Source organism: Pundamilia nyererei, unplaced genomic scaffold, assembly GCF_000239375.1.
Source record: "Pundamilia nyererei isolate P.nyererei 1_Seehausen unplaced genomic scaffold, PunNye1.0 scaffold00065, whole genome shotgun sequence".
Lineage (NCBI taxonomy): Eukaryota > Metazoa > Chordata > Actinopteri > Cichliformes > Cichlidae > Pundamilia > Pundamilia nyererei.
This window is the reverse complement of record NW_005187466.1, coordinates 644,471-669,164: the sequence shown is the minus strand read 5'-3', so window position 1 is coordinate 669,164 and position 24,694 is coordinate 644,471. Positions and strand designations below refer to the sequence as shown.

The 24,694-nt window shown below is 41.2% G+C and overlaps 2 protein-coding genes across 3 annotated transcripts; both read left to right on the top strand.

The window, feature by feature from the left end:
• Window positions 1–882: 882 nt before the first annotated feature.
• On the top strand, window positions 883–7,259 carry sirt7 (sirtuin 7). The gene is made up of 10 exons (XM_005735709.2): window positions 883–1,057; window positions 1,163–1,300; window positions 2,431–2,535; window positions 2,619–2,689; window positions 2,785–2,857; window positions 3,399–3,497; window positions 4,386–4,622; window positions 6,239–6,319; window positions 6,431–6,537; window positions 6,695–7,259. Exons 1-10 carry the CDS (start codon window positions 953–955, stop codon window positions 6,894–6,896), a joined length of 1,218 nt encoding a protein of 405 aa, XP_005735766.1. The 5' UTR covers window positions 883–952; the 3' UTR covers window positions 6,897–7,259.
• A 2,449-nt stretch (window positions 7,260–9,708) lies between these two features.
• On the top strand, window positions 9,709–20,870 carry pcyt2 (phosphate cytidylyltransferase 2, ethanolamine). 2 transcript variants are annotated; one of them, XM_013911560.1, is made up of 13 exons: window positions 9,709–9,765; window positions 9,893–10,019; window positions 14,308–14,396; window positions 15,363–15,524; window positions 16,186–16,337; window positions 16,417–16,458; window positions 16,576–16,714; window positions 16,825–16,907; window positions 17,499–17,576; window positions 17,962–18,027; window positions 18,255–18,320; window positions 19,562–19,650; window positions 19,747–20,870. In XM_013911560.1, exons 2-13 carry the CDS (start codon window positions 9,895–9,897, stop codon window positions 19,862–19,864), a joined length of 1,209 nt encoding a protein of 402 aa, XP_013767014.1. In that variant the 5' UTR covers window positions 9,709–9,765; window positions 9,893–9,894; the 3' UTR covers window positions 19,865–20,870. The 2 variants fall into 2 exon arrangements, with proteins under 2 accessions (XP_013767014.1, XP_005735764.1); XM_005735707.2 differs by having other exon boundaries at window positions 9,735–10,019.
• Window positions 20,871–24,694: the final 3,824 nt, after the last annotated feature.

Genomic DNA, 24,694 nt, shown 5'->3' with positions numbered 1-24,694 from the left:
GAAAACGAGAAAAATTATAATAGATCCACTTGATGATGTTAGGAAGTAAACATGTGGTAGATAAGCTTTTTCAGAGCAGACACTTTGGAAAAGCACCCTTGTATGTGCTGTGCTGTATGGCTCAGTGTTACATTTAATGGGAAATAAGCATTGCTTGTGTTTTTCCTGCTGCTGTTATAAATCTTTGTCTTTTGTGGAAAAAACAGTATTTCCCCTTTTCCACAAAGACAATGCTGGTGCCCAGTGTAGTGCAGACTAGTCCCAAGTGACAAAAGCTGAGGCCAGCACTACGCTTCAGAGATCCCTGGCACGGTGTTTTAGGCACTCAGGTCAGTGACCATGAGAAGGACTATCACAACAACCAGCAGGCAGTCGTCAGATTCTCTCTGTCATCATTTTTCTTCCCACAGTATTTCTTAACTTCTCGCAACTCAGCATAATCGCCACTAAAACCAGTTGAGAGGTGGGCCGGTTCTCTGGAAGCTCTCTGTGTGGGTGGAAAAGAGGTGCATTAGGACACCCAGCTGAAACACACCTGTTCGTTCATCCCCTTTGTGATTCGCCACCTCTTGTATTCACACATATTAAACCCTGCTTGTGTGATATGAGTAGTATTTTGTTCGTCTTCATATCAATGGCTGATACTTGAAGTGTTACTCTTCGTGTTGCCTTAAATATTTGTAGCTAAAACCTTTTGCAAATTTTGTATTGTTGTGGATTTTTGATTTGTTTTAAATGTTATTTATTTGTTCGTGTTTGATAATAATAAACTTATTTACACTGAGTTGTTGATGTGACGTGTGAAATTGAGGGAAAGTACAGACTCCCACCGGCAGGGGGCGGTGTTCCCGGCTCCCGCCCGGTTTCTTTTTTAACTTCCGCTTCCGGTTGTATCTGGTGCTATGAGCTTTGTTTTGAATAAACGTCTTCTCGTCAGCTGATTGAAAACAGGATGGCGGAAGAGCAGGACGCCGGTGTTTCTTCTCGGACTCAAAGGAAAGCTTTGAGTAAGGCTAAAATACTACAGCGGGAGAGCGAGAGGGAGGTCTTCAGACTGGTGAGAGGGGGAAAACATGCACATTTACAGCTAGCAGGCTAGACTAGCTCATGTTTGCTGTGTCCATTGTGAGGCTTACCCGGTCCCTCTGTCCTCCTCCCGCAGGTCGGGCGGGTCCTGAAAAAACCGGAGTCTCAGCGGTCAGAGGAGGAGGCCGCTGCTCTGCTGCTGCACAGAGACACTGTGGAGGAGCTCTGCAAGAGACAAGTCCGCAGAAATGTGCTCAAGAGGAAGCAGGAAGAGGTGAGACTCCGGCCCAGAGAGGCTGGCCTGCTAAGGTTGGTTTGTCAGCTAGTGGGACAACTTCAGAACAGACGTGGAGGCAGCAGGTTTCTGGGTTGATTGTGTGAAGACTCAGAGAGGTTGAATGGTAGTCGCTCTTTGTGCACAAACTGTAGTAAATACAAAAGGACTAAAACCATTCTGGTAAATGCACTGGTACTCATATAGTGCTGTTCTGCTCTAAGTGGGCACTAAAAGCTTCATTTGCCCAATCACACACATTAATTTCTTACACCTAATCACCTTTTTACACTTTTCACACATACACTCACACTCTGATGGATGCAGCAGGCTCAATTCGAGCTTCAGTACCCATGGATAAGTCAAAATGCAGACTGGAGGAGCCAGAGATTGAACCATTGGCCTCCTGAGCTACCACTCGGGTCCTCATGGACTGCTCATGGAGGAGCAGTATGAGGGCTCAACATCTACCCATGTGTGCGTGTGTTAACTCAATAAGAGTTAACACACGCACATTTGACAAGATCCTCTGTACCCTTACTGACATGTATTGACACCGCAGTACCAATATACTCTGGTTTGAGTTTGACAACCACTAGAATAGTTTATGAAGGTCAGCTGCATAGGTAGAGTCCACCCTCACCCATTTCTGATGAAAACCCAGTCATTTTGTTCTATAAGCAGGTCTGAAATATGGTAAAAACCACTTCGTTCAGAAAAGAGCTTCAAGGGTTATTCCTAGTAGGCTAAAGCAAGGTAGAAGGTAGAAAACTTCCTCTCTTAGAAGTATTTGTGGTGATTAAAAAAAGTTTCATTAAAGATCATGGTTGGGTGACAGAGTCCTCCTGCTGTTGTGACGGCGTCTTGCTCTCTCTGCTGTGAGAGGGCAGCGAGGCTTCAGAGTGAAACGTACAGTAGTTTACTGCATGATTTTAAAAAATAAAACTGCTTCTTTTGCTTGGACTTCCTCCCTTCAGTGATCATTTTACATTATTTTGTCATGGTTTAAAAAAATCAGATGCAAACCATCGTCACCGTCACTCCCTGACCCACTCTCCAGGCAAACAGTCTATTTCTGATTATTTTTGAAGCTCTAATGGTCTTCAGTACAGCTCTGATGTCTTTTTCAGGTATTTGATGGTGTTGATGAGCTGAAAAATAAAGTCAGGCAGCTCGCTGTGGCAGTCAAACAAGCCAGTCACCTGGTGGTTTACACCGGAGCCGGTATCAGCACGGTATCTTAAACTCTTCCTCTTCATTTTCGCCTTACTTTTCTTTTTTTAAACTTTCACAAAACTGACGTCGTCTGTAATTTCAGGCAGCTTCTATCCCTGACTACAGGGGCCCTAACGGGGTATGGACGCAGCTACAGAAGGGTCGGGCCATTAGGTGAGATACAGAGTCTTTACTGTGGTATGAAATATATGTATTACTCTCCCCTAGTGTGTTCTGTTTGATTTATCTCTGCGTTTCTTTACAAACAGCTCGTCAGACCTGAGTAAAGCGGAGCCGACGCTCACGCACATGTGCATTAAGATGCTTCATAAGGAAAAGCTGGTATGTCACACCAAAGTCCAAAAACATATTTGAATTTCCATTTAAATGAGTGATTAGAGATTTGTAACTTCAGTTTCAATGGTTACTGCGACATAAAAACAGCATCTAAAGACTCATCCGTTAAATCCAATAATTAAAAAAAAAAAAAAAAGCTTCAAGTTAAAAACGTTATTTACTTTTTCCAGTTATTCTGACTTATTCCAGTCATTCCGACAGAAGCTTCAAAATAACTTCCAGGATGTTCCAAAAATGACAACTTATTCTAGAAGGATTTTAATAAGGTTAGCCAAGAAAAACAATAGCTACATTTACCAGAATTTTACTATGATAACAAGCAGATGTGACACACACACCTGAAACATAATTGGCTATTTGTGTTTCCTGGTCTGGCATTGATAAGGACAGGACAGCGTTCGTCTTTAGCGTTACAGAATATTACCTCGGTTTACCCAGGTGCTGCGTCTCCTCCTTGTAGCATCTCTGCTCGCATCACATTTAAAGGCAGTGCTTCATGTTCTGTCTTTGTTTGCTCTGTGTAAAGGTTAAGCACGTTGTGTCTCAGAACTGCGATGGACTCCACCTGCGTAGCGGTCTGCCCAGACACGCCCTCTCTGAACTCCATGGAAACATGTTTATTGAGGTAAGAACCACGCATCCTCAGTTCTTAGACTTTGTAGAAAGCCTGGAAAGAATTTGCTGAGATGTTTCTAAAAACAGCATCTAAGCCTAATCCCCTACAGATCCAGACGTGTTTGTTTCACATCAAAAAATATTTCTCAGGTGCATCACGTCTTAAAAGCGCTGGAGGTTAATCTTGCCTTTCAAGAGCCATCACACACGCTGCTTAAATTGCTGCTCGACTCTCCACATAGGCCTGTTTAATGTCATTTGTGTGCTCCCATCACTGGCTGCCTCGTCATTTAGTGTCTGTGCAGTCCTGACCAAATATTTTTATGCAAATGGCAGGGATTTGCATGAGAATATTACAAGAGCTCAGGCTAAGTGATTAACTGTTAGAGGTGATCCAGACATTAAGTAAATATGTTTTTTAAAAGGATTACAGACCAATGTGAGAGGGGCCAAAATTGCTGTGAGATGTCACTGTGATGTTATTGAGAAAGATATGACAAACTAATCCCGATCCAGATATCTTTCCTGGATGCAGGGATTTGATTCATTCATGGTGTGGAGGGAATTTTCAGCCTCAGGCAAAGTTATGCAGTCTCTGACTGCTCTTATCTTTTAAAATTTCCAGGCTTGGGATTAGTAAAGGTCTCTGAATTGAGTAATTGAATAAAGAAATTTGAAATGTAGAAGTGAATTGCATCAGCAGTGTAAAGCATGCATGGATGAGTGAACACTAAAAGTTGAAAGAGTAGAAGAAGCCCTAACATTAGAAGTGTGTGCAGCAGGATTAAATGTAAAACATGAATTGATAATCATTACAATACATTTCTTACTGGCCTCAAACTCTTTATTCAGAGAGTTTAAACGGCTCTGAAACGCTGGGTTTCCCTTCTGTCGGTAGGTGTGCACGTCCTGCTCCCCGGTCAGGGAGTACGTGCGTTTATTTGATGTGACCGAGCGGACGTCGCTACACCGCCATGGGACGGGACGGAAGTGCAGCCACTGTGGCGCCGAACTGAGAGACACCATAGTGCACTTCGGGGAACGTGGGACCCTCGAGCAGCCTCTCAACTGGAGGGGAGCAACAGAAGCTGCCAAGATGGCGGATGTTATACTCTGTTTAGGCTCCAGTCTGAAGGTAGGATTTATAAAGCTGTCGGAGTCTGTAAATGTAATCTGGGTTAGGTTGCATACACTGTACAGTTTTATACCAGTTAAACAGCATGTGCCCTCAAGAACAGACATCGAGTTTGCGTAAAACTGAGCAGTCCAAACAAGATTTGAGCTCACAGTAAAGTGACGATAAACCCTAAGGCCTGATTTGGACTTCTGCAGGGAATCTTTGAAGAGCCTGCGACGTAACCTACGTATGCTGTGCCAGCCAATAGAAACAAATGAAATGCTGGGTCTATTTTCCCTACTGGGTCTCCACTTTTTGTTGTGGTTAGTTTTTGCTAGACCACATACAAAAACTGTGGTGAGAAAAGAGGGATTGATGGTAGTGAACAGATCACAGTAGTTGCGAGCTGCATTGTTACATTTCTAGAGAGCTGCATCGTCAGGTTACACTGTAGGGTTTCACGGGGGTTTGCGGTAATGGTAAAATGGTTCTTATATAGCGCTTTTCTACTCTAGCACAGTACTCAAAGTGCTTTACACAACTTGTCTCATTTAGCCATTCACACCCATTCGCACAAGCACGTTTGTCTAAGCTTTTTCTCTGTAAGTGCTTTCTGTCTAACATTCATACTCTGATGGATGCCTCTTGCCAAACGATACTTGGCATGCAGACTAGAGCAGAGCTGCGGTGTAGATTTCCCCAGTAACTCAGTCATGTGCACCTTTAGTGTCTCCTGGTTATTAATGATCCTGGAGCATTCAAAAGGTCACAGCCTCTGTTATTATTCAGTTAGTAGTTTTTTTTAAATCATATTATGATGCAAAGAAGGGTTCCCACACTCCCACACAACTTAAATCTGGGACTCTCCACCATTTGACCCTAGAACTGAAGAAGCTTCTCGGATTAGAGGTGAAATGTCTTCCAGCAACTTAAAGAAGTCCAGACGCTTTTCTTTCCAAGCTCCTTAGACAAAGGGTTCCCCTTGTCCTGCCAACTCAGTTTTCTTTTATTTCACTTGCAGGGATTTTATTTTATTTTTTACTTTATCCAACAGCTCTCATTAGCAGTTGTATTTCAGGTAAATGCAGAGAAAACGTATGAAGAACTTATCAGTTACTACTGCGAGTTAATTTATAACTACATTTGAGTTGTAATAATGGCAATATTGACTTCATTTTTAACAACACAGTACTTTAATTGTACTGTTTACATGGACAGCTAACTCCTCCTGGTTCTGGTTTTCATGCAGTAGACCAGTATATAAGTTAACGTTTACCTTAAACCTTATAATATAGTCTAAATATATGTACAATATAAAAAACCCAAATATTTATTGATGTATTTCCATTTGTGAAGAGGGAAAAACCCATTTATTCATTTTACTGTGTGTTACGTTCCCCTGAAAGGGGTCTAGGTGATGAGGGGGAAGTAACAAAATGTGTCTGGGTCAGAAAAAGGAGACAGGCAAAATGGTTAAATTAAAGAGTTTTTGGAGAGGGACGTAACACTGTGTGAAAGAAGCAGAAATCAAGTAGTAGGACAGTTAAATTCCAGCTATATGGCTTTATTAACTTTTTAAAGGAACCTCTATTTTGACGAGTGGTTTCCCTTTGTACTGCCTCTTGCTCTTTCAGGTGCTGAAGAAATACACTTCTCTGTGGTGCATGAACAGACCAGCAAGCAAAAGGCCCAAACTCTACATTGTCAACCTTCAGGTACATTTAATTTTTTTCAGTATAGGTGAAAAACATGCAGATAAATAGATGAGATGCGGGTAAAGTTCTGAATGCTCAGTGGTTCATTATGCACTGGCGTTTTTGTTTTAGTGGACACCAAAAGATGATCTGGCTGTGCTGAAAATTCACGGCAAGTGTGACGATGTCATGAGACTCCTCATGGAGGAGCTGAACCTTCAGATTCCTGCATATAACAGGTAGGATGATAACGCCCATCAAACACAGATGATGTAAATAATATTGGCTTATTGATATAAAATCTGTCATTCAGATACAGATGGAAAATTACAAAGAAAACAATTTAGCCGAGTTGTTCACTGCCCTGAGTTCTCCTCATTGTTTTTTTTTTATCAGGGCAGACGATCCCATCTTCACTCTGGCTACACCTCTGCAGCTTGAAGAGGTGCAAAGCCACTCTCGTGAGGTCGTAGCGCCTCCCAATGATCAAAATGACTGCTCAGATGACCCCGAGGAGCAGAAACCCACATCTGTGCAGGGCGGCTGGTTCGGACGAGGGTACGGCAAAGGAAGGCAGAAGAAGAAAAAAGTTGCGTGACTGACAGGACATTGTGAACTTTTTGGTCACTGCCAGCAGTTTATCCCATCAAGAGATTCAAGTTTCAGTCCTGTGATGATGGAAAGTTGGACTTGAAGCTTCTGGGGTGTTGTTTTGTAGGATTGTTTCCTTGCCATTAGGAAAATGGCACACTGCACTGAACTGTCGTGTTGTACAGCGTTGTACACTTTAGAGTGATACCTGGGTTCAGAGCAGGGTTTTGTTAAGCAGCTGCAGTTTGTTATGTTTCTGTGTTCATGGCAGCTAAGCCAGATGGGTTAGACGGAGCCAAATTTTAGCTCAGTGTGGCTAGGATGTTTTTTTTCTTTTACAAAAACTGACAAGAAAGGTCTTAAAATGTGTCAGAAAATGAGGTCCTGTAGGGGTTTGGTTTGTTTTTTTGTGAATGGATCACTTTTGACACCATTTCAGGTGTTTTAACCAGACTGGTAACGGGTGCTTCTTAGAGCCTGACTGATATCACCAATATCAGTATCTGCATTTCCCACAAACACAGCCAGCTGATCTGAGTAAAGGTGGGGGGTAAACAAGTAATTCATGGCTTACTGGAACAAAACAGAATTATTTTTAAATATTATCCTAGTAAGTCTTCATAAAAAATGACAAATGTTAGAAAAGTCTTTGTTTTTATGTGTCTGAAAGGGGAAATAATATCACCAAATATTGGTGTAGCCCCTATTCCTGCATCGGTTGGGCTCTACAGTGTCTAATTTACGCTCTGCTGGTGTAGTATGACCATGATGTATTAGAACATGGATATCTGAGGGTAGAGTACTTCATAAATACTGTATCATCAGAAGAACATGAGTGGCAGATAACAACAGCAGCTTAAGCAAAAGTCCATTTTGAATTATGCTTTTCTATCTTTTACACATGTACTGATTATAGTAGAATATATTTTTGTAGTGTTTGTTTTTCATATGTTCAAGACTTCCCTTTTTTTTAAAACATGGCATCTTTGTGTTGATGTTTATTTTGAAGGTTTATGTTGGCCGTACTTAATTATTGTGTGCTGCCCTTGACTCTGCTGTAATCCTTCCTCAGGTATGCAGGCTGGTTAGTACAGCCGCTACTGTATTACATTTGTTTACGTTTAAACTTTAGTGTGATTTTTTTTTTTTTATTATTATTTTTTTAATATTAATAAAATAAATAACTTTTGTTTACAGCATAGGAAGGTAAGCTGAGTTTTGAGTTAAATTACTGTTTGCTTAAGTGATTGGAAACAGCAGCCAGAGTCATTGTGTCTGTTATTTTATCTCAGGAAGAACCTTTAGTGTCAACAGTCTCATCATGTCTGGTATAGTGTTACACATTATTAAAAAAAGTGTAGGCTGTCTTTGATAAGCTAGTGTCGGCATTCCTAAAACTCAAACCAGTGCTAAACCTGAATGTGAAGCCTCGTTGGTTTTTGCTGTATTTCTTTTCTCTCACATGCAAAGATGTATTTGTGAGAAAATAAATCATGATGCAATGAATTTTCTTTCTGCTACCATTTGTTTGATAAAAATAAAGAAACCATATCTGATTTGGTGCTCTAACTTATCCTATTGCCTTTGTAGGTTATGTATAATTCTATACAAAATAGGAAATGGGTGCAAACAGAAATGAAAATGCTGTATCTAATCCAAAATCAATTTGTACAACTCTAATGAGCTTGAAAGTCAATATTTAGTAGGATTACTTTTATTCTTCAGCACGGCCTGAACTCTCTAAGCAAATGCTCATGTGAAGTGGTGTATGACTAATATCTTTATCCCAGTAAAATATGTTTCATGGCGATTTTGGGCAAAATTTTTCTTCCCTCAAAATACTGCTTCAATAACATTGAGGTGCAGGAGGCCAATCCATTCATCGCTGTCAAACACACTGTCAGCAAAAGTGCTCCTGGATAGGAAAACTGTACCTCTCTCCTGAGCTCCTCTGAACATACTGCTGATTGGTTAAATAAAAACAATCGTATTTGGACTCATCACTTCATCAGACCTGTTGCCACTGAAAACCAGCTTTTTCTCCATGTTTCACTTCCTTAAAATGGCTTCTTAATACAATCCCACTTCCACTGAGACCATTTCCACTGATCAATGGCCATGAGTACCATTCACAGAGAGTTGGGGGAATGGCTGCAATTGTAAGATGGCGAAAGATGTACCCTTAGTCCCCCTCCTCGATTCAGAGATGGTCTTTCCTTTTCACGTAAATGGACTCCTTGAGTCTGCCCTCAAACCAGCGTTCCTCCCTGTCCAGGATGTGTACATCCTCATCATTGAAAGTGTCCACTGGCCTGTAGGTGTAAATAGACTGCGTCCTGGCCTGACGAGGTGGCTCTTCTGTGTTGTGCCATCCGCTTCGCCAGAGGTTGTTGATCAATGGTCATGAGAATTTGCATAATTATAATGAAGGAACTGACCTCCCAGCCCATTGTTCCTTCAGTGGGCTGGTTTCAGTCATTATGCAAATGTTGTGTTTATAAGGTTGGGGAAACCTGCAGTCAGAAGAAGTCACTTGGATGAGTGACGAAACGTTTCTCCCACTAAAAACGCTACGTCCAGATGAACAGAATCAACTTTTGGAGATTTACTTACCTGGATGATTGAACACGCATCAAGACATTACACTGTAAATCTTAAAGATATAAAAAGCAGTAACGTACACAGTGAATGTTTACATGTTGATTAAATGTGTATTATCACTTATCTAGCGTGGGCGCCCTTGGCTTCTCACACAGCGGTACTTGTTACTGCCGAGGGCACAAAGTTACGCTGAACATGTGACCTGGCGCAATCTGCACGTCAGCGGTTCGATGTGACGTGGTGCTAGAGGCGTTGCCCGGGGCACCCGGTTCAGTGTAAGTCTGAGTTAGAAAACAGGAGGATTTCATTTGAAGTGTTCTTTAACGATCCAGATACTCCTAAACTTAGGTCTCTTCTCGTTTTTACTTGTTTGGCGCTGCGCTGTTTCCCCTGAGCCCACAGAGATGATCAGAAACGGTCACCACGCTACTAGCGAGCCTCGTGAAGAAGCCGACTGCACGAAACCGGGATCCTCGGCGTGCAGCCCAGAGAAAAGGAAGCGGGTGGTCCGGTTGTGGTGTGATGGCTGGTGAGTGTGTGTACCCGCTTCCAGTTCTTATTATTAGTGTCGACTTATTAAACTCTTCTCCATAGTTTATTGGTCTGATACGCTATTGTTATGCAATCAACAGCAGGGGAACAGGAGGTTTAGCATGCTATTGCTAACTAGCCGCTTGGCAGTTAGTAACTGAGCACCGGGGCTTATCTGTTACTACGATAACCAGCTTAAATAGCGTATTACGTATAGCCAATGCTACATGATGAAATGCGCAGTGTTTAAACTGCGCTAGAAGTTCAACAGAGGTGAATGCTGTGTTGTCAATAATGTTATTAAGCGTTTATTAAGGACCCCGTGTTTCACTGATAAGCTTGAGTTGTGGGGAGCTCCATTCAGAAAAGCTGGGCGTTGTTCCTGAGTGGATCATCACGTTAGACCTCTGAGCCCACCGTTTTTCTTCTCCGGTGATCATACACATGCAGAATAGCTGTTAATCATTATGGAGATGTGGACTGCTGTAAAATGAAAAGTAGCCTCGATACTTAAAATATCTAACCTTTAAAAAAATAGCAATATTGTGTTTAATTTAATATCGTTTCCGTCCTGTTGCTCTCCTCTGCTCGGGCGGCATTTTTCGGTGTCTGTCTTCCTCATGACACACATTCCTTGGTAAGTTTGGAGCTCGAGCTGCGTTTAAGTTCAGAGAAAAAGTACTTGTTTATATATGGAAGTATAGGTAAAGTTTACAAGAACAACACACGCAGTTTAAACACATACATTTGTTGTACCCCAGTAAAAAAACCGATTAATGAATAAGTAAAAGCACCGAGAGCCTGTACGAAAGTTAAAAATGTTTCGCCCGGCTTGAAACCCGAAAATCTTCTTCCTTGAATGACATCTGTGGTGAACATACTATACTGGTTTTGACTTGTGATAGTTACTAAAAGGTAATGACAGGATATCTTCCAGATGACGACGGTGGTTTTTGTTTGATTGTTAATATTTAAACGCAAGCAATTTATGATGATGTTAAACCTGCTTATTTGGCCCACCTGTAGTATATTCACTGCCCACACTTTGGTAATAACTGCACTAGCACTAGTGACTTCTCAGCTTTTGGGATCGATAAAGCATCCATGCCATCTGTCTGTCTATCCTTCCTTCCAATGTCTGGTTTTGGGTCATAGGGGAAGCAGCAGTCTAAGCAGAGATGTTCAGACCTCTCTCTCCCTGTCCACCTCCTCCAGCTCATCTGGGGACAACCCGATGCACTACTGAGTCACCCGAGCGACATAATCTCTCCAGTGTGTCCCGAGACTGAGCTGGAGCTTTCCTCAGGCACGATATGCCCAGAGTACCCTGGATGTGTCTGGAAAGAACCACCTCAAGTCCTTTCACTGTGGATGATAAATACTAATAAATAAGTATATCTTAGCTTTTCTTAAATATGTAATGACTTAATTTAAAAAAGTAATTTACAACAAACCTAAGCAAACAAAATATTTTAAATGAATGGAATTATATATAGATCAATAGTATAAAATACAATGATAAGATAAATATCTTAATTAGATAAAGACTCCAGCAAAGCAAAATAAAAACATTAACCTGCATAGAAAGTGTCACATTATTTTTAAAGCGTCTCAGTGTAACAGTGTAAAGTATAGTGACAGAGGAAGCTTGAATTAAACTGTTAAAAGTAGCAAACAGACGATTCTCTGCTCCACAGATGTGTTGCATTGTACAGAGATGCTGCACGAGGCGTGAAAGGTTTCCTGCATCTGTCCTTCTTGCAGCAGATCTGAATCTGTCTTAGAAAAAGTTTCTTCGCTGCCTTTCCAACAGTTTGTCATCACAGCTTCATTTGTGTCCAGTTTTCTGCCAGTCACAGAGTCATAAAGTCCTGGGCTATAAATAAAATAACTGGGTTTACCATTAGAGTAAACAGGTGCCACATTCATGATCGAAACCTACTGGTGCACACTTTCCTTACAGAAAATGTAAGTAAACCTACGCCCATTTAATAAACTCTGCCTGGACAGAAGTGAAACTGATTATTTAAAGGTCAGAGGAACCTCAGACACAACACCTGTGAGTTGTGTTGCCTGCGCGGATGTTAAAATATCTCTTTTTTTTTCTTTTTTTTTCGCTGCTGTCCCAGTGAGCATTAGTCATCCTTCTTTTACACGTGCACCTTTATCCCATTAGGAATCCCGTCACGAGCACCTGCAGGTCTGACAGAACTGTTTGTTTATTTTCTGATTCGATCAACTGAGTAACGCCGAGTGCTGCTTTGAACGTATATTTACTCAGGGACACGTAGTTCTTTACGCTGCCTGTCTTGCTGACGGCAAGAGACGGGACTTATTTCTAAAACAAGCAAGCGTATGTCTGTTGTGATTTTAAACTCTTCTGCCACAAGCGCATGCTGTGGGGAAAATGCCTGGACCCTTGCTGCGGCTGGACAGAGAGCTGAGTCCTCATTTGTGATGTGTAAATTCTCTCCTGGACTCACTCAGGCAGTCAGTCATGTGGTGGTTATAAATATCTAGTGTACACTTTGTTCGCTGTATTGCAGAAGAGGCGTGTTGGAGTGGTGTGCAGGGCCTGTGGATGTCCTGAGACACAGAAATTATGCAATGACAGGTGAAATATGAGCGTATAGGAGCTCGGGATTCAAATGTTGGCCATGTGCGTTGGCCTCGTGACGGACGGGCGGCCCGACCAGGGTTTACCCTGTCCTCTCACCTGATGACAGCTGGGGGGAGGCTCAGATTCAGTTGTCATTAAGTAAAAATGTTAGTTTCAATGGAAGCTGAAGAAGCATGCTGAGTAGCTTTTCCTTACAGTCGGTATTTTCATGTTAAAATGATAAAATGCCAACAGAAGTTCTTCATAAACTGTGTACTTTTAGTACCTTTAGTCTTAGTTTTTAACTTTTAATCTCAGTCTGTACCTTAATGACGAGTTTTGACACCTCAGTATATATCAGTAAAGCTGTGGTTTGGTGATCATTAGAATAGTTTCAGAAGGTAGCTCCATAGACACCCTCTGATTCCACATTCACAGTCAGTTTGTTCCATAAGCAGGTCAAAAATATGACATACAAAAGAGCTTCAAGGGTTACTCAAAGTATGCTTCTAAGGTGCAAAGAGTTAAAGGTGAAGCAAAGTGCTCTGTTGAAAGCGCTTCCATTCACCCGGAGTTTGTTTGCCACATTTAGGGCAAAACTGAATTAATAAGCAGCTGAAATGAAAGATCTCTGTGTGAAGACACTTTGTTCAGTTTGCCAGAAACTGTCAAATGGATAAATCTGTCAAATTTCTTGTAAACTTTGTAAAAAAGTTGACAGCAACCACCCACCTCTTCTTTTTTTTCCCCAGCAGTGATACCTGCAGCACGTAGGACTTTATTTTAAAGCTTTAATGGCCCTTTTTTGCCATTTTAGTTTATTAAAAAGGGGGAGGAAGATCATAGATGGATGTAGTGAAGGAAGACATGCTAGGGTTGATGTGACTGAGGAGGATGCTGGGATAGGGTGAGATGGGGGCAAATGGACCACTTTGGAAAGATGAAATCTTTTTTTTTTGTGGGCCAGTTCAAGGTCATAAGTGGCGTTTTGGGGAATATTGGAGTTCTAAAAAATTTTCAGCAGAGGATGAAAGAGTGTGACCTGGTTTGATCTGCAGGGCAGCGGACCCCAACCTTTTTTGCGCCATGTACCGGTTTATGTCCAACAATATTTTCGCGGACCGGCCTTTAAGGTGTTGCCATGTTTGCTTTACAAACATAGTTATCGACTCTTTGTTTCACAATCAGGTTATGCCTTTCACTATCAGCAGAGACTTTGACTATGGTGCAAGAGAGAAAGAGTGCTCACATTTCCTTCCTATTTAAAAGGCAAGTCTATACAGAACATTAACTGCACAAGTTGCCAAATAGTAGAAAGCAAATAAACACTGGAATATCGTAGACTTTGTGTCCGTCTAACCTTTCTCCCAGTAACCATTAGCATTTTTGCTCACCACGACTGTCCGTCAGTTTGTTTTTAGATGGATATAGGCCATGTGATTTAAAGACACTGTCTGGCCCCTGCTGTGCAAGGTCACCAAAATAAAAAAAAAGACACGACAAGGTCGTGAAAGGTTGTTTTATAAGACAGTGATGCTGTGAGCCTGCAGGGCTTCAGACGAAAAGCCTAAAGCTGCAGGGTGCTGGTTACCAAGGCCACACTTGTGTTTTTATTCATTTGTTTGAGCCCTTAATGTATCCATTGTTTTCCACTGTGATGACGTGTCGCCTCTTTCCATCTCCACAGTTATGACATGGTGCACTACGGTCACTCAAACCAGCTGCGGCAGGCCAAAGCCATGGGAGATTACCTCATAGTGGGCGTCCACACAGATGGTAAGACCACAAGTACAGACCCTTTCTTAACCCTGATACAGTGATTAAATATTAATTCCTGACTAAACGGTCGGTCATTCAATGGAAAAATTGTCATTCACTCAGCTGTGTCATGGTTTGAATTTCTCAAATCTCATTTGATGTTATTATAATAATTTTTTTAAAAAGCAGAAGGAACCATGGCTGTAGGATGAGCCTGGTATCAAAATGTATGTCAAAATTATATTACATGCTATTTATATATGTTATTTTGACCAGCCACCTATCCCACACGGTCATATGACCCTTCAAACGTAAAAGGCACTTAAAAAAAAAAATTGGACCTGGCAGTGAATTACCTGAAAACAGATCAAACATATGCCATGTCTCATGATAGTGATGCTCAAAGTTGATCACAGACATCATTTTTAACAAAAACAAGATTTTAGCTTTCGCTTATGACAGTTCGAGCCGGTGAAAAGGTATTTGAGCTTAAATATGTTTTCCAAGCCCGGAAATCTGATCCGGATAGCTCCGCTGTTTCAGAAGTTATAAGGGATCTAAATGCTGGGAAAATAAGGCAGTTTTAAAGACTGTATAACTCGAATGATATTTGTATTTCAGTGCTTTGCTTAATAGCTGATTCTGAGGGCGTCAGGCGGGGCTGATTTTCTATGGAAAGACTTTAGTCTGTTCAGTCACATCCAGTAACACTTTATCTCTAAATTATAATCAGTAAAGTTTTATGGTAGAAGTAAATAAAGATGTTGCTCAATGATTAAACACGGAGCTAACCTTTGTCAGATTTTTCCTGCTTTAGCTGTGAACATCAGAGGCAGACCTTTGATTATTGGTAATCAGCTGTTTAATGTGGATGTTTAAGATTTCCTTACTGGAAATGTGTTGGTTGAAATAAAATGTAAATGTAACTTTGTGATCTACATTTTTGATTAATAACCATTTCTTTACCTAAAACCCAATTTAAAGCTGAGATCTCCAAGCACAAGGGCCCTCCAGTCTTCACTCAGGAAGAGCGCTACAAGATGGTGCGTGCAATCAAGTGGGTGGATGAGATAGTGGAAGGAGCACCATACGTCACCACCCTGGAGACGTTGGACAAATATAACTGTGACTTCTGCGTTCATGGAGGTGAGTCCGTTTGAATCTCACAGCCTAAAACGTTTGTTGTTACACATTGTCGCTGTGAAAGAATCCTCCCGAGTGACTGGGTTGTGCAGTGCAGGGTTAAGGCACTCGCGAAATCAGAGCTACACCATCTTTTATGTGCCATCTCCACCAGTTTGCTGATGTAGAGGCTGCAGGGTGTCCTTAATGTGCTCCCTGCTTAATCTTTAGGTTGTCTTGCTGGTTTTGTCCATTTTTATCTCAAACAAATATGAGAACTGCTGGACTTTCACACGTCCGCATATATCGTTAGCTGATTGCTAATGGACTTACGATGGACAGTTGTAAATTTTAACATTTAGGGGGGTTGGGAAGTGCATCTGTAGCCGGTTCGATCCCCGTACTCTCTGTCCCGGTCGTTGTGTCCTTGGGCAAGACACTTCACCTACCGCCTACTGGTGTTGGCCAGAGGGGCGCGATGGCGCCTGTCAGTCTGCCCCAGGGCAGCTGTGGCTACAACCGTAGCTTGCCTCCACCAGTGTGTGAATGCGAGAGTGAATGAATAGTGGCATTGTAAAGCGCTTTGGGTGCCTTGAAAAGCTCTATATAAATCCAATCCATTATATCACTCAACCAGAGTACATGATGTGGGCAGGCTTCAGGATGTGATCTTTATGTTTCCCAGATGACATCACGCTGACGGTAGACGGCAAGGACACATATGAAGAGGTCAAGCGAGCAGGCCGTTACCGGGAATGTAAGCGCACTCAGGGCGTCTCCACCACTGACCTGGTGGGTCGTATGCTTCTCATGACCAAAGCCCACCACAGCAACATAGTGAGTTTACGTGGTTCTCTTTGGCGTGTGGATAGCTGTTGTTTATTTTATTGTCAGCCTAATCTTTTCCTCTCTGCAGGATAACCCAGATTACCAGCAGCATACGGACAACTTTGGAAAGGTAAATGTCATTTACTTTTAGTTTCAAGGGTTTGTGATATTTGCTAGTCTTTGCTCATCATCCCGACGATAGGAATGTGTCAGAGGCGTTCAGTGCTGTTTATATGTCACCTTTAAGGGTCCTAAAGGCCACAGTCCCTGGACAGGAGTTTCTCAGTTCCTGCAGACATCCCAGAAAATCATCCAGTTTGCCTCAGGAAAGGAGCCTCAGCCCGGAGACACCATCATCTATGTGGCTGGAGCGTTTGACCTCTTCCGTATCCTTATCACATGAAAAAAAAACAAAACAGAGCTGAGTTATGAACAAAGAGATTTCTGTGGTGAACATGTTGTTGTAGCTGTTTCCTTGACGACAGCATCTCTGCAGACATCGGCCATGTTGACTTCTTAGAGATGGTATATAAACAGGCGGAGCGGCCGTATGTCATCGTAGGTCTACACTTCGACCAGGTACATCTCAAGATTGAAAAATCTTTTCCCCCCTGCTGCGTCAGCAGCTTTCAGGAGAAACATTTGGAACAAGTTAAATTAACAGAAGCTCACAATTAAATAGAAGTAATGGAAACTAAAGTCCTTAATGACTGTAGTCAAACTTTTGGGGAGAATTGAACGTGAAAATGAGCCTTGTAACTGCTGGCTGAGTCAGTTATATTAATAAGGGTTCTTATTTAAGACCAGGATTGACTAAAGTGCATTTTGATCCATCTGCTCATTTTCAGATGGCCACTCTTCCCAACATTTCATCCAATTTTGAAGAAATTGTGCTCCTATAAATAAATTGAATCGTGTTTTGCTGTGTAAATTTCACATCTCATTATCTCTATTAGAACTTTTGACCTCTATTTTTTTTTCTTTTTTTGTTTTGTTTTGTTGATTTTTGTTGATCAAACTCGGGAACAGCAGTCAGCTCTTTTCATTGTCACATTTAGAGGAAGCATAAGAAATAAGAAAGCAGTTTCGCTACTGTCACATCCGTATCTGAGATAAATATTTGAAAAGGAAGAGCATCGAGGTAATCACTGATCTCGTCCTGTTCTTCAGGAAGTGAATCGCTACAAGGGGAAGAACTATCCGATCATGAACATCCACGAGAGGACCCTGAGCGTCCTCGCCTGCCGGGTGAGTTCGCATAAGAGAAATGTTCATAACAGCGAGATGTTTTTTCTGCCCCGCATAATCACACACTGAACTTGGCTAAGCGCCATTCATTCCTCCTGATTAGCTATCAGTCAGGAACAATAAGTCTCTGTGCCCCTTCTGCATCATGTGTTGGTGTTACCTACGAGAGTGTTACACAGTCTATAAAAGCATTAAGTCGCTCCGCTCTGTCATCAGTTTTTACCAGAGGTTGTTCACTGAGCTGTGGAAGCATACTGACCTTTGAGGTCTCCTGTAAAAGGTTTTTGGTTAAACTGTGTGAGCAGAAATGCACAGATGTGATACTGCCATTATAAGGTTAATCATTTAATAACTTTTCCTCTCACTGGTCTCTGTGTGTCTGCAGTATGTGTCAGAGGTGGTGATTGGTGCTCCCTATGCAGTAGGCAAAGACCTGCTGGATCATTTTAAGGTGAGTTGTAAATGTGTGGCGCCCCCTGATGGTCGGAGATGTGTTAAACATGCTGAAGTGGTTAACCATTATCATTTCATAAATGTGTTTGATAGCCTTTTATGTGATCACTGAGTTTCAGATAAATCTGATTTATATAGGAGCTGTTTATATACAAAAAAAATAAGGAGATAAAAGGATGTTTCTGTATTTTGTCATGGTTTAATCAAGTGTGTTTGAATGTGCAGGTGGACCTAGTGTGTCATGGGAAGACTGAGGTACTTCCAGACAAGGATGGGGTGGATCCCTATGCTGTGAGTACACTGTTAATAAACACTGTGGAGATATTGTGTCACAGATGCACAAGGATTCACTGACGATCCAGTTAAGTCCTTTTTTAAAGTGGTTTGGCGATAGCAGGCAGGCAGCCTGATGGGAAGTACTTTAGTTAAATCCAGAGTCTCCACAAAGCCTCCATCCCTTACGATTATTCTTTTTTCCTTTCTCACATTTTCTGGACAAGCACTCGTGGCAACGGACAAAAAAAACAATAAAACAGAGAAAGAAATAGTTTGAGGTTAGTCAGAGATAATCCTTGACCAATGTGGGCAGTGAGTATATCGCAGAGATGAGCAGCACAAATTCCTCTGAGAGGGCGTCTCAGCTCTCCCTTCGAGACAGGCTGAGGAGCTGAGTCACTCAGGAGGGACTCAGTAGAGCTGCTACCCCTCAACACTAAAAAGAGCTGTCATGGTTCAGACATCTGACCAGTAAGTGCTGGATACCTCTTAGGTGAGACGTTTTGGGAAAGGCCACACCCAGAACATGATGGAGAGATTATGTCTCTCAGCTGAATTGGGAACACCTTTGTTCTCCTTGGAGAGCTGGAGGAAGCAGCCAGGGAGAGGAAGGTCTTAGCATTTCTGCTTAGACTGCTGCTGCCCAAATCCATTTAAGCAGGAGAAAGGGATTTGATCCATCCATTAGGAGTTATGTGCTCAAAGCTAAGATGAGCATAAAAATCACTTTGTCTTGATCTGTTTTCACATGTGTACTACAGCCCTGGACTTTTACAGAGGTCACCAAACAAAAGGTGCATGTGGAAATGCAAATATCAGACGCAGCCAGGTCAGACATTGAATGGACTTTAACCTTTGCAGCTATGAGCAAATACCACAGCAATTTGTGCGGTAGATTCCAGGCTTGTGAGTGTCATGTGCAGTGCACACCCTGCACAGGCAGCTGCCTCATCTAAACCAAACACTTTTCTCATAAATCAATCTAAAGCTGGCTATTTCCTGCTGTGTGCTACATGTTAAGGAAGGACAACTTTGGAAAAATGTCCTGATCTGATTCACTTCTTCAAAGTTTATCTATTCAGGACTTTTCATGGTCCTGAATCAAATCATGAGTCCGCCACAATCGTTAGATCTGATGAATGATAGGTGCTTCACTTTGGATTTAAACCATTAACCCATCTGGCCTGAAGTGGCAGTATGGAGCAAAATATCTGCTAGTTGCTTTATTCTGATCAGTTATGTTTTTGCCCCCTCAGGAACCAAAGAAGAGGGGGGTATTCAGGGCTATTGATAGTGGGAACAATCTCACTACTGATGACATCGTCCAAAGGATCATTGAAAACAGGTTGGGGACTCGTCGCTTCTCTGGGTCTTCATTTTCTGTATTTATAAATCTGTATCTTCATCCTTTGTTTACTAATCGGTCTTTTCTTGTTAACAGGCTGCAGTTTGAAGCCAGGAACCAGAAGAAAGAGGCCAAGGAGATGGCAGTGATTGAAGCAATGAAGAAAAGAGAGCAGAAGCAGCAGGGCGAAGCTCCAGCTCAGACTGCTCACTAATAAAACGGCAAGCACGGCCCCAGAGTCTGTTTTACTCGTCCACGGACTCTCAGGTTTAAGAGCATGGACCCGGACAGAGTCCATACAGTCCTCAGCTGGGCCTGGCTATTCGGTTTCTCTGCTATTCCACTGAGTGCAAAATCCTGCTTTGAATATTTTGGTGAATCAGCGTGCTTATCAGTATGGACTGCTCCAGCCTAAAGGGTTTAGGATAGATCCAAAAAGTCCAAAAACCCACTAAGACCTTAATCTGCAGCATCCCTTTACTCTTCCTCCACAGAAAACGTTTATTTTCTGTTGTGCACTGTTTTTGTCCATGAAGTCACACACTACATGTCCCCGTATAGGTGTAGAAATGGTATGTTAATTTTGTAAGTATCCTTAAGTTATTGACACAGTGTTGATGTCATTGTCGGTTATGTTTTTAGATTTTTAACCAGCTTAGTTTTAACGATCATTCTTAAAATTATCATCAGCACGGTTGAATGTACTTTGTTTTTAAGTAATTTTCATCCATTTAATTTGCAGATCTCACTTTTTTAAAAAATCAGTCCTAAAAATATATCTTTTAAACGATCTGTGAGTGGTCGAATAGTTTTAACTACCTGAATTTGCACCGTGTGTGTGTGTGTGTGTGTGTGTGTGTGTGTGTGTGCATTGAATGAGGTCACTGAAGGTGTGTTTGGTCTATACTAGAATAGTGCCTCAAAAGCTATAACTAATGTAAGGGCTGTTAATTGTCTCATTGTCTGATTCCACAAACTACAGCATATCTGCAGCTACTCCTGTTTCTGTTTATAAGGAATGTGTTGGAGAAGATGGGATTTTTTTTTGTTTCCCTACTTCAGGAGACAATCCAAGAAGTCACGTGAACATAAAGTCCGTTGCTTTTCCTGTCTTTGTATGGGGAGCATTAAAGGTGAATTGTTACAATTATTCACAATCTTTCAATCACTGTCTGAGTTAAAATATTTGCTTTATTTAATAAATAACAATGTGGCAAAAGCGTGGTTTTTAATTTCATTTTATTAAGTTTTATTAAATAGTGCCTGCTGATTTAAAAAACAAAGAAACACACAAAAAAAAAAACGGTCCTTAACCACTCGTTTCAAGATGCTTTACACAATGCAGATACTGAAAAATACGTAATTCTATGGAAAAAACAAACAAACAATGCAGTGATTTGCAAATTTCATAAAATCACAATAGAAAACGTTAAATGTTTAAACTGAGAAACACAATTTTAGGAAAAATTTTTTTCACACATTTCTTCCCATGATTCTCCAAAATCTTGATTTGGTGAAAGATCTGGACTGTAGGCAGCGACTGGACTCTTCTACTGGGAGGCCTTGCTGTTGTCATGAATGTATTTTAGCGTTGTTGCTGAAATGTGAACGACCTTCCTTAAAAAAGGCGACCGGATGAGGGCATATGTTGCTCTAAAACTTGTGTATCCCTTTCAGCACTGATGTCTTTCCAGATGTAAAAGCTGCCAATTCTATAGACATTAATGCACTCTGTCAGCTTTGGAACCAAGTGCTGATAACAAGCTGAAGGCAGCATCCATGTTTCTCAAAAGGAATTTCTAGTTTTGATTCGTCGGGTCACAGAACAGTTTTTCACTTCACCTCAGCCCATTTTAAATGAGCTTTGACTCAAAGAAGACTGCAGTCTAAGGGATTGGCCACATGGGATGGGTCAATACCCTTGCACTCTGAGAGTGAAGTTGGTAATGCACTATATGGATAAAAGTATTAAGTCACACCTGTTAATCATAGCTTTCTCAGGTTCGGTCTGGGCCTGTTAGATCCAATGAAAGGAAATCTTATTGCATGAGCTTAATTTTTTTGTGATAATTATATGCTTTTAACTTTGTGGGAATACGTTGTGGAAACCCCTTTTTCTGTTGCAGCATGACTATGCCCCACTGCACAAAGCAGGGATCATAAAAGCAACATCTCTGGGATGAACTAGAACAGAGATGTCTGACCTTACACATCCTCTTCTGGATGAATATGCAAAACTTTCCACAGACACAATCTGAAATTATGTGGAAAGCCTTCCCAGAAGAGTGGAAACTGTCACAGCTGTAAACACAGGACTGATTTAGAATGGGATGTTATAAAAGCTCCTGTAGGTGGCCGTCTGTCTTTATCGTTAATCATACTATGAACACATTAAGATATGATGGGGCCTGAACATTCACGCCTTTGTATCTATGATGAAGGATTTTAAATCCAATTCTGGATTTAAAGTTGAGTGAAGAGACATATGAGCTCTGTGGTGTTTTGGATTAACTAAAGGCTTTTCAGGGAGTTTTTGGGACAGTCTAACAATAGTGAATTATGATAGTCCTGCCTCAAAGCAACAAATACATGAACTACTTTTTCAAGTTCACCCTGAAAGAGGATGTTTCTAATTTTAGCCATGTTGCACAGATGAAAGAAAGCAGCCCTACTTGTGCATTTGATGTCTGTATTACCGCTGCCACATAATGTGTGCTGCCTGATGACAGAGCGTGGTCAGCACATAGTCACGGTTCACTGAGGCGGTGAAATGAGGCCACAGCCACTCAGAAACAAATAACTCACATGGTTACCATCCAGCCACCCTCAGATCTGACCAAAGACTGCAAACCTTCATATAAAAAACAGTAAATCTTTAATCAGCAATCCTCAGTGTTCCCGAGGAGTTTGGGCATCACTCTGGACATCACACATAGAAGCTCTGTTTGATCTAACTTTCAGAGCTCTGTACGGATGCTGAAGGTTTGAAAACCCATGGACTTTATTCCACATGTTGAGTTATTGAGGCACTCAACCAAGAGGAGATACACTTGGTTTGTGGAAATAATGCCAGTGGCTTTTCATCCAGAAAACATCTCACAAATTAGACATTCTGGAGGAAATTGTTTTTATGCTTTAAGAGTGATACAAATAACATAAAATAATATTTACAATAAAGGAAACACATAAAAGAAATCAGACTAATCAATATTTTAGTGTCTTTCAGTCACTAGGCTCACTTCAGGCTCTGACTTACCTTCATTCGGCTTTTGATACTTTCCAACTAGCACCCTTTAATCACAGACTTGATTTAAATGCAGAAAAGAATTATTGTATAAGTATAATTATGGTTTTCTCCACACTGCAATTAAAACTTTAAATGGCATCAGCCTTATTCCTGCTGAGTCCAACAAAAACATGGAGCTTTGTATTAGTTCAGTCAGGCCGTGAAGTCGGTGCCAGCCCACATCAGTCAGTGGCTCAGCTGACACCTTTCTACACATCTCACTGGCAAATCTGAATTAGGGTGTGCTATTTAGCTTGTTTCTTGAACATGGTTACGGTGTATCTGCGAGCCACTTTGCAACCCACACTTCCATTTCCTCCTTTCATGGCTGTATCTGCCTGAATCAGTGTTCTGCACTGGCTCTCGCTGTGGCTTCCCATGCCAAATATGAATCACTGCAGACACACATAGCAATCTTTTGTCTATAGCGGCCCTGGCTAAAGCAGGAATTTAGCTCAAGAGCTACAACAGCAGACTTTCATTTGAGATTTATATCCAACATCTGGCTGAGAAAGTTAAAAATTAAACTTCTTGGATTGAATAAAAGGATGTCTGTCTTCTCCAACCTTTTAAGGTATTGTTAAGTCAGCCGTCATGTCTCTCCTCAACTATGAAGATATTCTGTATGGTCATGCAGCCTAAACAAGACTCCAGCACCCAACCCCTCCATGCCATAGTCCAATTTATAAAGATCTGCTGTTTATCATGAAAGCTGTCATTTAAGCCTTCCAGTAAACCAGTAAATATACATTTACTGTTGTGAAACTGGACTCCATCATTCCTTTAGAGAGTTTAAAACTATTATGGAATCCTGTGATCTTTGTAATAATGTATTGTTTATACTGTTTTTCTTTTCAGGTATAAGTAGGGTGACTATATCCCAACAAACTAAATGTGGGGCAAGCACTGTGTTTGTGTGAGACAAGATGGGACACGATGACACTCCTAAGAGATATGAAATAAAAATTCAGAATGTGTGGATTTTATTTCACAGTTATTTCCTCTGCTCTTCTGCCTGGTAGCAGGCTTCTTTTTAGCTTTCAGTTTGGAGGTATCCATAAATTGGCATACCTTTTTTATTTTAACAATATCTGCTCATTTTAGCAGTTTTTTTTAAAAATCCAAATATGACCCATATACCGTGTCACTACACACTGCATTTTCCTCCTATGCAAAATTTAAAAGTGACTCAAGCAAGAAAAGGAGAAAAAAACTCTCAGCATATGTCATTACTTTTTCATTTGTGTGAGCTTTCATTATATTCAGCAATAACAATATGTTTTATTCAGCTCTGCAGAGGTTTTGACTTTTTGGTCCCTTTAACTTTCCCTGATGATGAGTACGCCATTAGACAGGCTGACCTTCTTCTGACTTGAATAAAAAGCCTTTCTTTCATATGCAGTGAGTAAAAGCCAGGCGTGAGGAATGTGCGTGTCCTGCAGAATCAGTCGAAAATGTGCAACATTGACTCAAAATGTGGGACAGATAGAGAAAGACTCAATGTTGCACAGTCTCTCACAAAGAGGGATATTTGATCAGCCTAGGTACAAGTTGTCTCAATGAGATCGTCTGATTAAATGAAATTTGAACTAATATAAAGGCAAAGTATTCAATTAAAATGTCTTCATATTGAACAGCTAAGTTTTTTTTTAATGGAAAATAATAATTTTAAATTCATACAAAGGCTTTTTCATTTAGAAACCACTCGTTATTTCTAAATGCTCCAAACACTGATATGAAATAGTTCGCATTTCACAG